At 40.1% G+C, this 12,755-nt stretch overlaps 1 protein-coding gene across 3 annotated transcripts in view; it reads right to left on the bottom strand.

Annotated features, from left to right (window-relative positions):
• Positions 1 to 12,755, bottom strand: part of NR3C2 (nuclear receptor subfamily 3 group C member 2) — a 363,135-nt gene that overhangs the window by 41,120 nt on the left and 309,260 nt on the right. For all 3 annotated transcript variants that reach the window (XM_023227427.2, XM_023227400.2, XM_023227421.2), the window contains one exon: positions 2,424 to 2,554. In XM_023227427.2, the coding sequence (XP_023083195.1) occupies positions 2,424 to 2,554 (131 nt within the window). The remainder of the gene's footprint in view (positions 1 to 2,423; positions 2,555 to 12,755) is intronic.

Here is a 12,755-nt window from a genome sequence, read left to right as displayed (position 1 = left end):
TCAATCCTGAGTACCTTGGCTAGTCTTGGCTCTTTTCTCCAAATGACTTTACTGATCACTGCCCCTTCACCCACACCTCTGTTTCAGGGACCCATGGCAAGGGCTAGGCACAGACTGGATACTCCAAGTTGTCACTAGGCACTCTCTCCTCCTCTGAAGTCCATGCCACTTGCCGTGGCATCCTTTCAGGCTCTTAACATCTGGAACATTTCTCAGTTTCCTCAGTGGCCATCGCATAAGGCTCAGAGTTTTCCTCTCCACACTGTCTCCTGTCATCTTTCTGGGTCTCGCCCTCATCTGATGGGAGCTTCCTCAAATTCTTTCCCCTCTGTTGGAAAATTCCTGTGCTGCTGTCGGAGTTACAACTGCCGCACATCCTTGTCAAAGCTAATCCTGTCCTCTCTTGTCTCCTCTGGCACTTTATGCCATCAACTTCTCTCCTCCCATACTTGGTTCCAGAAGCCCAAAAAAGCTTCTCATCAATCAGCAAGTCCCTGGCATGCGAGCATCTGCCCGATGCCTAACGGTCAACTCCAGTGGCCTTCTATCAGGGTTATCAACTTTCTCTGTGGAGGCCATGCTGTTTGTTACACCCCTTTTGGAAACTCTCACTTCCTGGCTTCCAATACCATATACTCTCCCAGTTTCTGTACCTCTCTGACAGTTCTGTCTCTGTCCTGCAGCCTCTGCTACCCTCCTGTAACACAGCTCCGCTGGCTCTCTCTGGATGATGGTAACCCCACTCATCGTTGGAATTACACTACAATTTTCTATAAGGATAATTTCAAATTTATATCTCCATGCTCAAACCTGTCTTCACAGTCCCAGTCCCCAGTTCTCCCCATCTTTTGGCTGTTTCTATCAGGACACAGAGTTGGTATCAAAAAATTAACCTATCCAAACCAGAACTCATTTTACACTTCACACAATCTACTCCAAGTCCTGATGTTAACATATTCCTATTAATGGCATCACTACTGTGGCTACTCATTTCTCTGTGCTCAAAATCTGTGTCACTCTGACCCACAGCACTTTTATTTCCCTTCCTAGGCAGCTGCCAAGGCCAACTCAACAATGTTTCCGGACTCCACTTGCTCCTGTCCATCATACTACCAGTCATGGTAATGCTCCCCATTACTTCCACAGGCTCCCAGCAGGTCTCTGTGCTTCCAATTGGGCTAAGTTCTCTGTCTCTGCCTCTCTCCCATCCTGTCTCTCTCCTCTTCAATCTATTCCAACAGAGAGACCCTTATAAAGCCATACAATACGGCTTTGATCCTGTCATCCCACTGCTCAAAAGCCTTCAGCATTGCCCTCTTCTGCCCACCTAATGACACTCAGATTTCTTCAATGGACATTGAATATTTTGGTCTAATCAACACCCCAATCTTATTCCCCAATCTTATTCTCCATGACTCCTCCACCCAATATAACTTGATGCACCTTTAAAAAATAAATGAATACATAAATAAAATAAAGAATTGGAAGGCAAAACAACCCCTCCCCGCTAAGTGTTACTGCCTATATAGACTTCCCCACAGGTCCACATTCATTCATACTGATGTTCACGGCAATGCCATCTCACACCTTCTATCCAACCTACAGCCCTTGCAAAACCCTCCAAGATCCAGCTGCATCACGTGTCCCTCCCCAGATCCCCAGAACTGAATGTGCTCTTCCCTTCTTTGAACCACCATTACATTCCTTACCTCTATCATAGTAAATAATTACTTTCCACATGTATTAAAGATATCTTTGGCCAGGCGTGGTGGCTCACGCCTATAATCTCAGCACTTTGGGACGCTGAAGCTAGTGGATCACCAGAGGTCAGGAGTTTGAGACCACCCTGGCCAACATGTCGAAAGCCCATCTCTACTAAAAATACAAAAATTAGCCAGGCATGGTGGCACATGCCTGTAATCCCAGCTACTTGGGAGGCCAAGACAGGAGAATCGCTTGAACCTGGGAGGTGGAGGCTGCAGTGAGCCAAGATCATACCACTGCACTCTGGCCTGGGCAACAGAGCAAGACTTCATCTCAAAAAAAAAAAAAAAAAAAAAAAAAAATCTTTGAACTTTTCTTTGAGTATAAACTCCATGAGGATAAAGACTGTGCTTCATTAACCCTTGTGTTTCCTGAATTGCCCAATCCTACTATACACATAAAGATACTTTATAAACATTGAGTGGCTGGATGGATGAAGGAATGTTGGGATATGCTCTTTCATATGACCAAAGCTTTATAGTTTGCAAGTAACTTAGTTTATCAAAGGTCAAAGGCTTCCTCCAATTTCTTCAATGTTTCTGTTTGATTTGTTTTTGTTTTTGGTACCAACTACCTGAATACAATAAATATAGGCTACCACCCTATGGGGAAGATGATCTGGTAGTACAGAAACAGTGCCAGGATGGGCATCAATTTACTTGTGCTTAGTAGCAGCAAAACTTTCATGATGGTGTATTCTTCAAAGGTGAGCTGCAGTCGAACGAACTGAAGGCTGATTTGGTGCATCCCCTGGCATAGTTCATACATGGCAGACTGATGCATCTTCTCTCTGCAAAGGAAAAGAAGAAAATGTCTGAGAATGCAGGATTCATTATCAAACCCAGACTGGCAGCCTGAGGCAGCTTAATAAGAGATCTGACTCAGAATTCTCCATTTGGCTTCAGCATGGAGCAGATGTGTATTTTAAAGACAAGTTAGACGCTTTTCATAGTGATTGGTAAATTGCTTCTAGACCAATACTGCTGGGCCATTTACTTGTACCCTGTGAGAATGTGTCAGGAGCACTGAAACCAACCCTTTCAAAGTATGCCATGATTTCATTTTATGTCAAGAGTAATACTGACTGATTAGGATTTTAGTGTGTCATAGTGAGACCATCCACAAAGCAGAGAAGCTGCTGTGATCTGGGGCAAAGCCCACAGACTCTTGTTCCTTTTCAGCCACAGATATTCAGCACTTATAGGAAAGGACTGGGCTAGATGCTATGAACATAGGACGGGGATGACCAATCTTATTTCTCCATGGGCCTTCCTTACAGAGGTCATGGAACATGTTATTAACTATTTACATCAACATATTTTAAAAGGGAAATTAAAAAATACTTTAAAAGGTGAGAACACCAAATAGAATCTCTCTGATAAAGAGAAAAAATGACAAGGGAGTTTGGCACAACATATACAAATACTTCCACACACACAACCAAACAATACCCTCACACCACTGTCTAAATGCTTCCATAAAAATCCATGTTATCTAAAAACAGAAGTCATTATTTTCTCTTTGCTTAAGAAGTAAGCAAGGCATCACTATTTTTTTTTTAGATGTTTTCCCTCAAAGTAATAAACCTTTTGTAAGGCCCTGGGTAACTACTGGTTCATGGCGACCAGACCATAAAAAGTGAAAGAGACGCTATTGGTGAAAAATGGGAAAGGACTTGACAAAGGCCAAAGAAACAGAAAACGAGGTCTGGATGGTGGATCTGTTAAAGGGTGACTGAAAGCAGGCAGCGTCTGCTGGAAAGCAATGTGGGGATCTCTCTTCCAGGATGGATTCTAGGGCTCCCCTCAATTGGCAGAAATCTCTTGCATCTCAACTCTGAATGCCAATTATAAGGAACCCATAATGAAACACAGCACATGTTCTCTGCATTATTATATATCTTTCCTCTTCCCCAATAAGCTAGAAGCCATTTTAAATTAAGAAAATATTTTAAACACACATATGCTAACAGCAGGAGCTTCCGAATCTACCATCCAGAATTAACAGTGTAAACAAATGCTACTATTTTTGCCATATGTGCATCAGATTTTTAAAAATTAAACATGGCAGAGTTAAGGCCCACTCTGCCTTCTTCCCCGATCCTATCCATCTCTTCCTCTTTCAAGAAGGGAACCACCCAGTCTGGGTGATTATCATTTCCTCTCAGATGTGTGTATTTCACTACACATGTGTGTATCTACAAAAACAGCATACAGTACTGCTTCGTTTTATGTAAATTTGAAATTAGATATGCACATCCTTCTGCAACTTATTTTTATTCAACAATAACTTTGAGATGTATCTATTCTGATACAGGAAACTAAGTTAATTCATTTTAACTGCTTCGAGCTTCATTTGTTTGAATGTACTGCATTTTACTTATCCATTGCACTACTGATGGACACTTGGGTTGTTTGCTCTTTATTACTATCACAAATGATGCCCAAAGAATATCCTTGTCATTTCTATAGGATACAGAATGAAAACAGAACTTCTGAGTCATAGATTTGCGCATGTCTCTTGCTTTCATTCCAACCAGCAGAGCATGAGCATGCCCTTACTCCACATCCCCACCAATGCTTGCCATTATCCACTTTCATTTTTTTTTTTCCATTTGATGGGAGGTTGAATGGATAGCACATGGTTGCTTTTATTTCCATTTCCATTATCACCAGTAGATTCAGCATTTACTCATCATTTGGGTATCTTCTGTGGTGATTTGACTCTTCATATCTTTACCACATTTACCCATTTTTTCCTTCTCGCACTGAGTAACACCATTTTTATGCCTAATAATTTTGTGCCTTAAAAATGTTGTCTGATCTTCACATTGTTTTTCTCGCTGTCTGCCTCTTTTTCTTGCTCTGTTTAGAACTTGCCAGGTGTGCTGTCCACCTTTCTTTTGATCCCTTAGTTTCAAACTTCCCACGTAATTATATTTCACGTATATCTTCTAAACATAAAAGGCTGGATTCAGAAATCTGAGAGTCTCTGTATTTTAATAACTCAGTTTAATCTGTTTTTATTTATCATGATTACTGACAAGTTTGGATGTTCTCTACCATTTTAACTTACTTTCCTTCCTCTTTCCCTTCTTTCTCTTTCTCTTCCTTTCATTGGATAGATCTAGATTTTTAGCCTCCTGTTGTGGGAAGTCAGGGATCCCGAATGGAGGGACCAGCTGGAGCCGCAGCAGAGGAACATAAATTGTGAAGATTTCATTTTAATATGGACATTTATCAGTTCCCAAATAATACTTTTATAATTTCTTATGCCTGTCTTTAATCTCTTAATTCTGTTATCTTCGTAAGCTTAGGATGTATGTCACCTCAGGACCACTGTGATAATTATGTTAACTGTACAAATTGATTGTAAAACATGTGTGTTTGAACAATATGAAATCAGTGCACCTTGAAAAAGAACAGAATAACAGTGATTTTTACAGAACAAGGGAAGACAACCATAAGGTCTGACTGCCTGCGGGGTCACGCAAAAAGAGCCATATTTTTCTTCTTGCAGAGAGCCTATAAACAGATGTGCAAGTAGGGAAGATATCGCTAAATTCTTTTCCTAGCAAGGAATATTAATACCCTGGGAAAGGAATGTGTTCCTGTGGGTAGGTCTATAAACGGCCGCTCTGGGAATGTATGTCTTATGCAGTTGAGATAAGGACTGAGATACCCCCTGGTTACCTGCAGTACCCTTGGGCTTACTAGGGTGGGGAAAGACTCCACCCTGGTAAATTTGTGGTCAGACGGGTTCTTTGCTCTCGAACCCTGTTTTCTGTTGTTTAAAATATTTACCTGGCTGGGCGCAGTGACCCAAGCCTGTAATCCCAGCACTTTGGGAGCCTGAGATGGGCAGATCACGAGGTCAGGAGATTGAGACCATCCTGGCTAAAATGGTGAAACCCTGTCTCTACTAAAAAATACAAAAAACTAGCTGGGCAAGGTGGCGAGTGCCTGTAGTCCCAGCTACTCGGGAGGCTGAGGCAGGAGAATGGGGTAAACCCGGGAGGTGGAGCTTGCAGTGAGCTGAGATCTGGCCACTGCACTCCAGCCTGGGCAACAGAGCGAGACTCTGTCTCAAAAAAAAAAAAAAAAAAAAAAAAAAAAAAATTATCAAGACAATACATGCACCACTGAACACACAGACCCTTATCAGTAGTTCTGCTTTTGCCCTTTGCCTTGTGATCTTTGTTGGACCCTTATCAGTGGTTCTGCTTTTGCCCTTTGTCCTGTTCCCTCAGAAGCATGTGATCTTTGTTACACCCTTATTAGTAGTTCTGCTTTTTGCCCTTTGAAGCATGTGATCTTTGTACCTACTCCCTGTTCTTACACCCCCTCCCCCTTTGAAACCCTTAATAAAACTTGCTGGTTTTGAGGCTCAGGTGGGCATCATGGTCCTACTGATACGTGATGTCACCCCCGGTGGCCTAGCTGTAAAATTCTTCTCTTTATACTATCTCTCTTTATTTCTCAGCTAGCCGACACTTATGGAAAATAGAAAGAACCTACGCTGAAATATTAGGGATGGGTTCCCCCAACAGGCCCCCTCTGCTATGGTTCTACAGGATTTAGAAGCTATACATGCTGTGTTTACACCTTAAGTCATCACTGTTAAATCTAGTTTCTCTCATACACACACACTCCAGGTCTGCTTAGATTTCCCCAGTGTTTCTTCGAACACCCTCACTTCTTGCACTTTACTCCTGAGTTCAATTTCTTACTTATTGAAGAATGTATTTTAGTAATTCTTTCAGCAGTGATTAGTTGATAAATGTTCAGGGGCTGGGTACAGTGGTTCATGCTTGTAATCCTAGCACTTTGGGAGGCCGAGGTAGGCATATCACCTGAGGTCAGGTGTTCAAGACCAGCCTGGCCAACGTGGTGAAACCCCATCTCTACAAAAATACAAAAATTAGCTGGGCCTGATGGCAGGTGCCTGTAATCCTAGCTAGTCAGGAGGGTGAGGTGGAAGAATCACTTGAACTGGGAGGCAGAGGTAATAGCGAGCCAAAGTCGGCCATTGCACCCTAGCCTGGGTGACAGAGCGAGACTCTGTTCCAAAACAAAACAAAACAAAAATTCAGGTCTCATGTCTTTAGCCTCAATTTGTCTGAAAATGTCTTTATTTTACCTTCATTCCTGGATGATAGTTTAAAAAGCTATGGATTTCTAGCTCAACAGGTGATTTACCGCAGTACTTTGCAGATAGTATTCAACTACACCTGGGCCTTAATTGTTGCTTTTGGGAAATTTCCTGTTAGTCTAATTGTCGTTCTCCTGAAGGTGGCCTGCATTTTTCTCTGGTAGCTTTAAAAATTTTTCTCGGCCGGGCGCAGTGGCTCAAGCCTGTAATCCCAGCACTTTGGGAGGTGGAGATGGGCGGATCATGAGGTCAGGAGATCGAGACCATCCTGGCTAACACGGTGAAACCCCATCTCTACTAAAAATACAAAAAACTAGCCGGGCGAGGTGGCAGGTGCCTGTAGTCCCAGCTACTCGGGAGGCTGAGGCAGGAGAATGGCGTAAACCTGGGAGGCGGAGCTTGCAGTGAGCTGAAATCCGGCCACTGCACTCCAGCCCGGGCGACAGAGCAAGACTCCATCTCAAAAAAAAAAAAAAAAAATAAAATAAATAAATAAATAAAAAATAAAAAAAAAATAAAAATTTTTCTCTATTTATATGATGCCTGCAGTTTCATGATGATGTACTGAGGTGCAGACTGATTTTTATTTCTCCTGTTCAGGACTCAGTGTCCTTATTCAACTTGCATATGTAAGTATTCCTTCAGTTCTAAAATGTTTTTAGTCATTGTCCCTTCAAACATCACCCCATCCTGTTCCTGTTATTTTTTGTTTTTAAACTCCAGTTAGCAGTATGTTGGACCTTCTCCTCATGTCTTCCACATTAGCCTCTCTTTCATATTTTCTTGCTTTTTATCTCTCTCTACTGCATTCCTAGGTGATTTTTTCAGATCTATTTTCCATATAATCTACTGTTTAGTACAGTGTTTTAATTTTAGTGGCAGTATTTTTCATGTTGAGAAGCTGAGAAATGCTCTATTCAATTCTCTCTCAAACATTTCTGTTCTTTTCCATAGGTATTTCTCCTTTACATATCTAGATATTTAAACATGTTAATTTTATAGTTTCTTTCAGATGTTTTATTCAAATTTGGGGGGTGCTAATATGCATATCTAACAAGTATTATTTTGGCATGTATTGTCTTCTAGGTGAATCCCATGGGTTCTGGCTTGTGGATGGGACTCTACAGGGTTTTAGCATTTGCGGCTGTCATGGGTATAAGCATTTTACTTGTTCTGGAGCAGTTTTTATGCTAATTTTTCAGCTTAAACACTTTTTGCAAGACTCATGTAGTTTAAATTTAGACTCCACACTTTATGTGGTGCAGGTTTCTGTTTCTTATTTCTTTCAGCTTCCTTGCCATGCTGGCTGGTTGGTTTAGTTTTATTGTCCTTGTTAGTAGACAGCGAAATCTTTGCCAAACCCTAGATTTATGCAGGGGGCTCTATTTCAGGCACTGGCCTTGTTGGAGTCTGGCTTCCTGTCACCTTTCCCTGTTTGTGTTCTAATACCCATCCTCAAGCACATATCTGCATTCAGTAGTCAGTGGACCATCTGTGGCATTAGTTTTGCTTTAAAGCACCCTGTCTATGAATTTCCTAGTTTTGCACCTTTTAAAAACATTTCTTTTGAGCTTGGCTATATATTTAAGACTTTTTTTTTTAAATGCAGAATTTCTGTGTGTTTAGAGCCAAAAAAATAAAAAAAAATTAAAAGCTCAGTTTAGTTCCATCATTTTGATTGGTAACTGCAAACTTCTTAAAGAAAGGATCCATGTCTAACTTTTGTAAGTGTCAAAAAGAATATGATAAACAAGTGCTATGTGTCAGTCTTTGCTAAGTATTTCTCATGAATGAATGATAGAAGGAAAGGAAAAGAGAACAGAGAACAGTTAAAGGCTATGAAAACATACAGATTTGCATATGATGATGATGATGAAGGAAAAGTAATACTAGCGATTTATATAAGATTATCAAGTGGCCACAAAATTAGATATTGCATTTATGAAGTTCTACAAAAGTTTTGAGAGAGAGAGACTGATTTAGATTGTGACGCGGGTAAAGCAAATTGGAAAATGAGGATGTCTGTGGAGCATAACACAACATGCATTTCATACTGTGCAGTTTGAAACGTGTGCTTATATGCATTTGATTCCTTAACGGGGCATCCCTAGCTCTGCCCCAGCAGGTCCTAGAGGGGCACAGCCCATCAGCTTTTCAGCATGCTGGCTTTGTGATCTGGCAATCATGAAGCATCTGAGATCTCAGGCTTATCACATATAAAATTGGAATAGTAATAATAATTCCAATCTTGCAGGGATGTATGAACTAATTATATGGAAGCTCTTAAATTATACTTCACACATGTTAGCTTTATTTGGAAATCATGGAGAGAATACAATGCTTCTTAAGAGACCAATGATCATTTGGTTGAAACAAACCAAGGAGTCAAGGTCTTAAAATGAGTTTTCAGGAATACAATATTATGTTATTATTTTAAATTATTTCTATATAGAAGATGGCAAATCTAGGGAAAAACCAGAGATAATGTAGATTTTCAGAAGGCAGAAATAACTTGCCTAGAGTAGAATATGAGAACGAAACACCTCCACGTCAGAGCATTTCTGTTAACAGATGTGTTAACAAAACATCCACACACAGATTAAAGGTTAAAGAGAGACTTCAGATTCCACTTGAAAACAGATTAGAACACTAACGTGTGACAACACACCTAAAGAAAGCATTTTTTGCCACTTCAGTATGAACAGCATCTCTTTTTAACTCTTTGTGAGGTATTAACTAAATAACCTCTACAGTCTCCATAGCTATCATTTATGGATTACCCGTCACACACCAGAGCTAAATTTCTTCTTGCTAAATCTCACAATGCCCTGTGAGGAATTAATCTCATGTTCATGATAAGGAATTTTAGGCACATGTGAAGCCAGGATCCAAACTCAGGTTTTTTTACTTCAAAACTCATGCACTTTCCTTTCTCTGTGTGCCAGCCTGAGTAATCATTTTTGGCTCTTTTTTTCCCTCTATTCAGTACCTGCAATGTTTTGTTATTACAGTCACTCATTTGTTTATTCTTTGCTACCCATTATGTGGTAACATTTTGGGTTTTCAAATTCCATTGCTGTTTCCATTGCATGAAATCGAATTCTCTAAATATGGAGCACTCAATATAGCTTGAAATTTCAAGAAAATAGGCCATCTTGAAAATGCATTTTATATCACATCATTTTTGCACATTTTTTTTTTGTGCGATTGTGCATTTTTTTGCACAATTAAATTAAATGTATAGAAAAGTACATCCAAAGAAGTTGAAACAAGGACAATCTTTTGGCATAATATTGGTATTAATTTTGCAATATCACTTCACAGAATATACTCTTTGCTTCATGCTTTTATTCATGTCATAATTTTACCTCATTTTGAATAGAATGTAAAAATATACTGACTACTTTGGGAAAGAGGAGCAAACTCGTATAATGTTTCTGTAAAACAAAAGTAAATGCATGACCAAAAGTCACCCTTGAACAGTGAACTAATACAAATGTGGTAACAGATTACTACCATAGAAAACAGTCATATAGTGAACATCAGACCTGAGTAACTGATGGCTGCTAGTCTGTACTTAAGAACCGTGAGTACTAATATACTTGCACATGTCAGCCATTTCTAAATATCTTCTTATTTGTAGGAACAGAATAAAAACTTTACTTTTGGATAAATAAACACAGCCACCAAAGTGGTTCTAGAGACCCACTCTAGAGGTTGGGTTAAAATCTATGACAATAGTCCTAAAATATTTTTTTAAAAATACTTCAATAGTTTTGTAAACTTGAAATTTTTAATGAAGAAGCCAACTTTATTTGTAGCTATAACTTCATCTGGTCTTCTCTTAGAACATCTATTGTACTAAACTAAAATAATATGATCATTTGGAAATAGTTTTAAAATATTAAGTTAAAATTATCTAACTTCTCCAAATCTGATTCACTTGGGACTAAAGTGAAAAATGGGAGTTAGACAGTATTTTTTTCTTGCTTTGGAGAGAATTTGGGGTTAGAAATGCGGTTTAATTCATGTAAGAATAGTGGCAATTAGAAAAGGTCCATTAAAATCAGAGTGTGGGTAGGGCTTTCAAAATTTAAATGACTTGGGTACTGGCTGCCTGCTTTTAACTGAGCACCTAAACAATCTGAACAACTCTTTTATCTACAGGACCCACCCATGCTATCTTACCATCATTATGTCAACCATGTCACCCTATTTCACATTATAAGATGAGTCCATTGAACCTATCAGCCAATGGCTGTCAAAAGGAACACTCTTGTTTTTTAGGTACTGGCTTACCATTAGGGTATCTGGAAGTCCTTCTGGAAGTAGTTGATTTGAGAAATTATTTCTCCAAATTAAACGTAATCATAGCATCATAGTCATGTTGTACTTTGACAGAAGTAGATATCTGATAAGCCCAAACTACAAAGCATTCCAGGCTATGAACACCTGCAGAACTCGGGAGCTCTAAGTATGAGTCTAAACACCTTCATGGACACTTCCTGTAGTGGCCATCCACCACAGTGAGAAGACAAGCGAGGCTCTTCCACCTTCCAGTGTCTAAATCTGTAGGATGGTTTAAACTTCCCACCCATTCCAGGTTCTCATTCCAGGTTCTCATCAGCAACCTCTATTCTGAGGTTGCCTTGATCTTGTCAAGGGCTCAGTTGAGTTCACCTTTGAGTTGGCTAGTTTCAGGGGCATGCTTACCACGCAACTCCTTAATGGTCTTCCAAGGTGTTACCCCTGAAATTTGGCTAGACCACTAGGAAGTCACACAGGCAGGCCTCTAAAGCAGTGCATTTTGCAAACATTATTTAACATTATGCCTCCATTGAACTTTGCCAAGAAATAGCCCTTTGCAGAAAAAACTCTGCATCTTTGTAAGATGGATTCTGAAGATGACTTCCATGTTTTGTTACTGATCATTCTTATTAAGACTCATGTGATACATGGGCCTTGAACTGTAGGCCTGGAAAAAGCTTCTTTCTTAATGCTAACTTCTACTTAATGAATCTGCCGGAAGTGTAAGCAGGCCATTGAGGGGTTATTTGTTGTTCACAGCAGCACTATTCACAATAGGCAAAAGATAGAAGCAACCGAAGTGTTCACTGACAGATAAATAGATACACATGAGGAACATGTATACAATGGGATATTGAGTCTCAAAAAAGGAAATTCTGACATATGCTACACCATGGATGAACCTTCCTACTATGCTCAATGAAATACGTCTGTCAGAGAAAGACAAATACTGCATGATTTCACTTATATGAGCTATCTAAAGTAGTCATACTCATAGAAACAGTGAGTAAAACGGTGGTTACCAGGGGCTGGGGGGAGGTGGGAAAGCAGAATTAGTTTAGTGAGTACAGTTTTAGTTTTGCGAGATGAAAAAGTTATGGAGACTGGTTGCACGTCAATATACTACTACTACTGAACCGTACACGTAAAAAGGGTTAGAAGGCAAATTTTGTTATATGTATTTTTTAATCACAACTAAAATGTTTTGAAAATTAGAAAAACAAGAATCTCAGGCCGGGCGCGGTGGTTCAAGCCTGTAATCCCAGCACTTTGGGAGGCCGAGATGGGCGGATCACGAGGTCAGGAGATCGAGACCATCCTGGCTAACATGGTGAAACCCTGTCTCTACTAAAAAATACAAAAAAACTAGCTGGGCAAGGCGGCGAGTGCCTGTAGTCCCAGCTACTCAGAAGGCTGAGGCAGGAGAATGGCGGGAACCTGGGAGGCGGAGCTTGCAGTGAGCTGAGATCCGGCCACTGCACTCCAGCCCGGGCGACAGAGCGAGACTCCGTCTCAAAAAAAAAAAAAAAAAA

This window comes from Piliocolobus tephrosceles, chromosome 3 (assembly GCF_002776525.5).
Source record: "Piliocolobus tephrosceles isolate RC106 chromosome 3, ASM277652v3, whole genome shotgun sequence".
Classification (NCBI taxonomy): Eukaryota; Metazoa; Chordata; class Mammalia; order Primates; family Cercopithecidae; genus Piliocolobus; species Piliocolobus tephrosceles.
The sequence above is the reverse complement of the archived record's forward strand: the minus strand, read 5'-3'. Positions and strand labels throughout refer to the sequence as shown.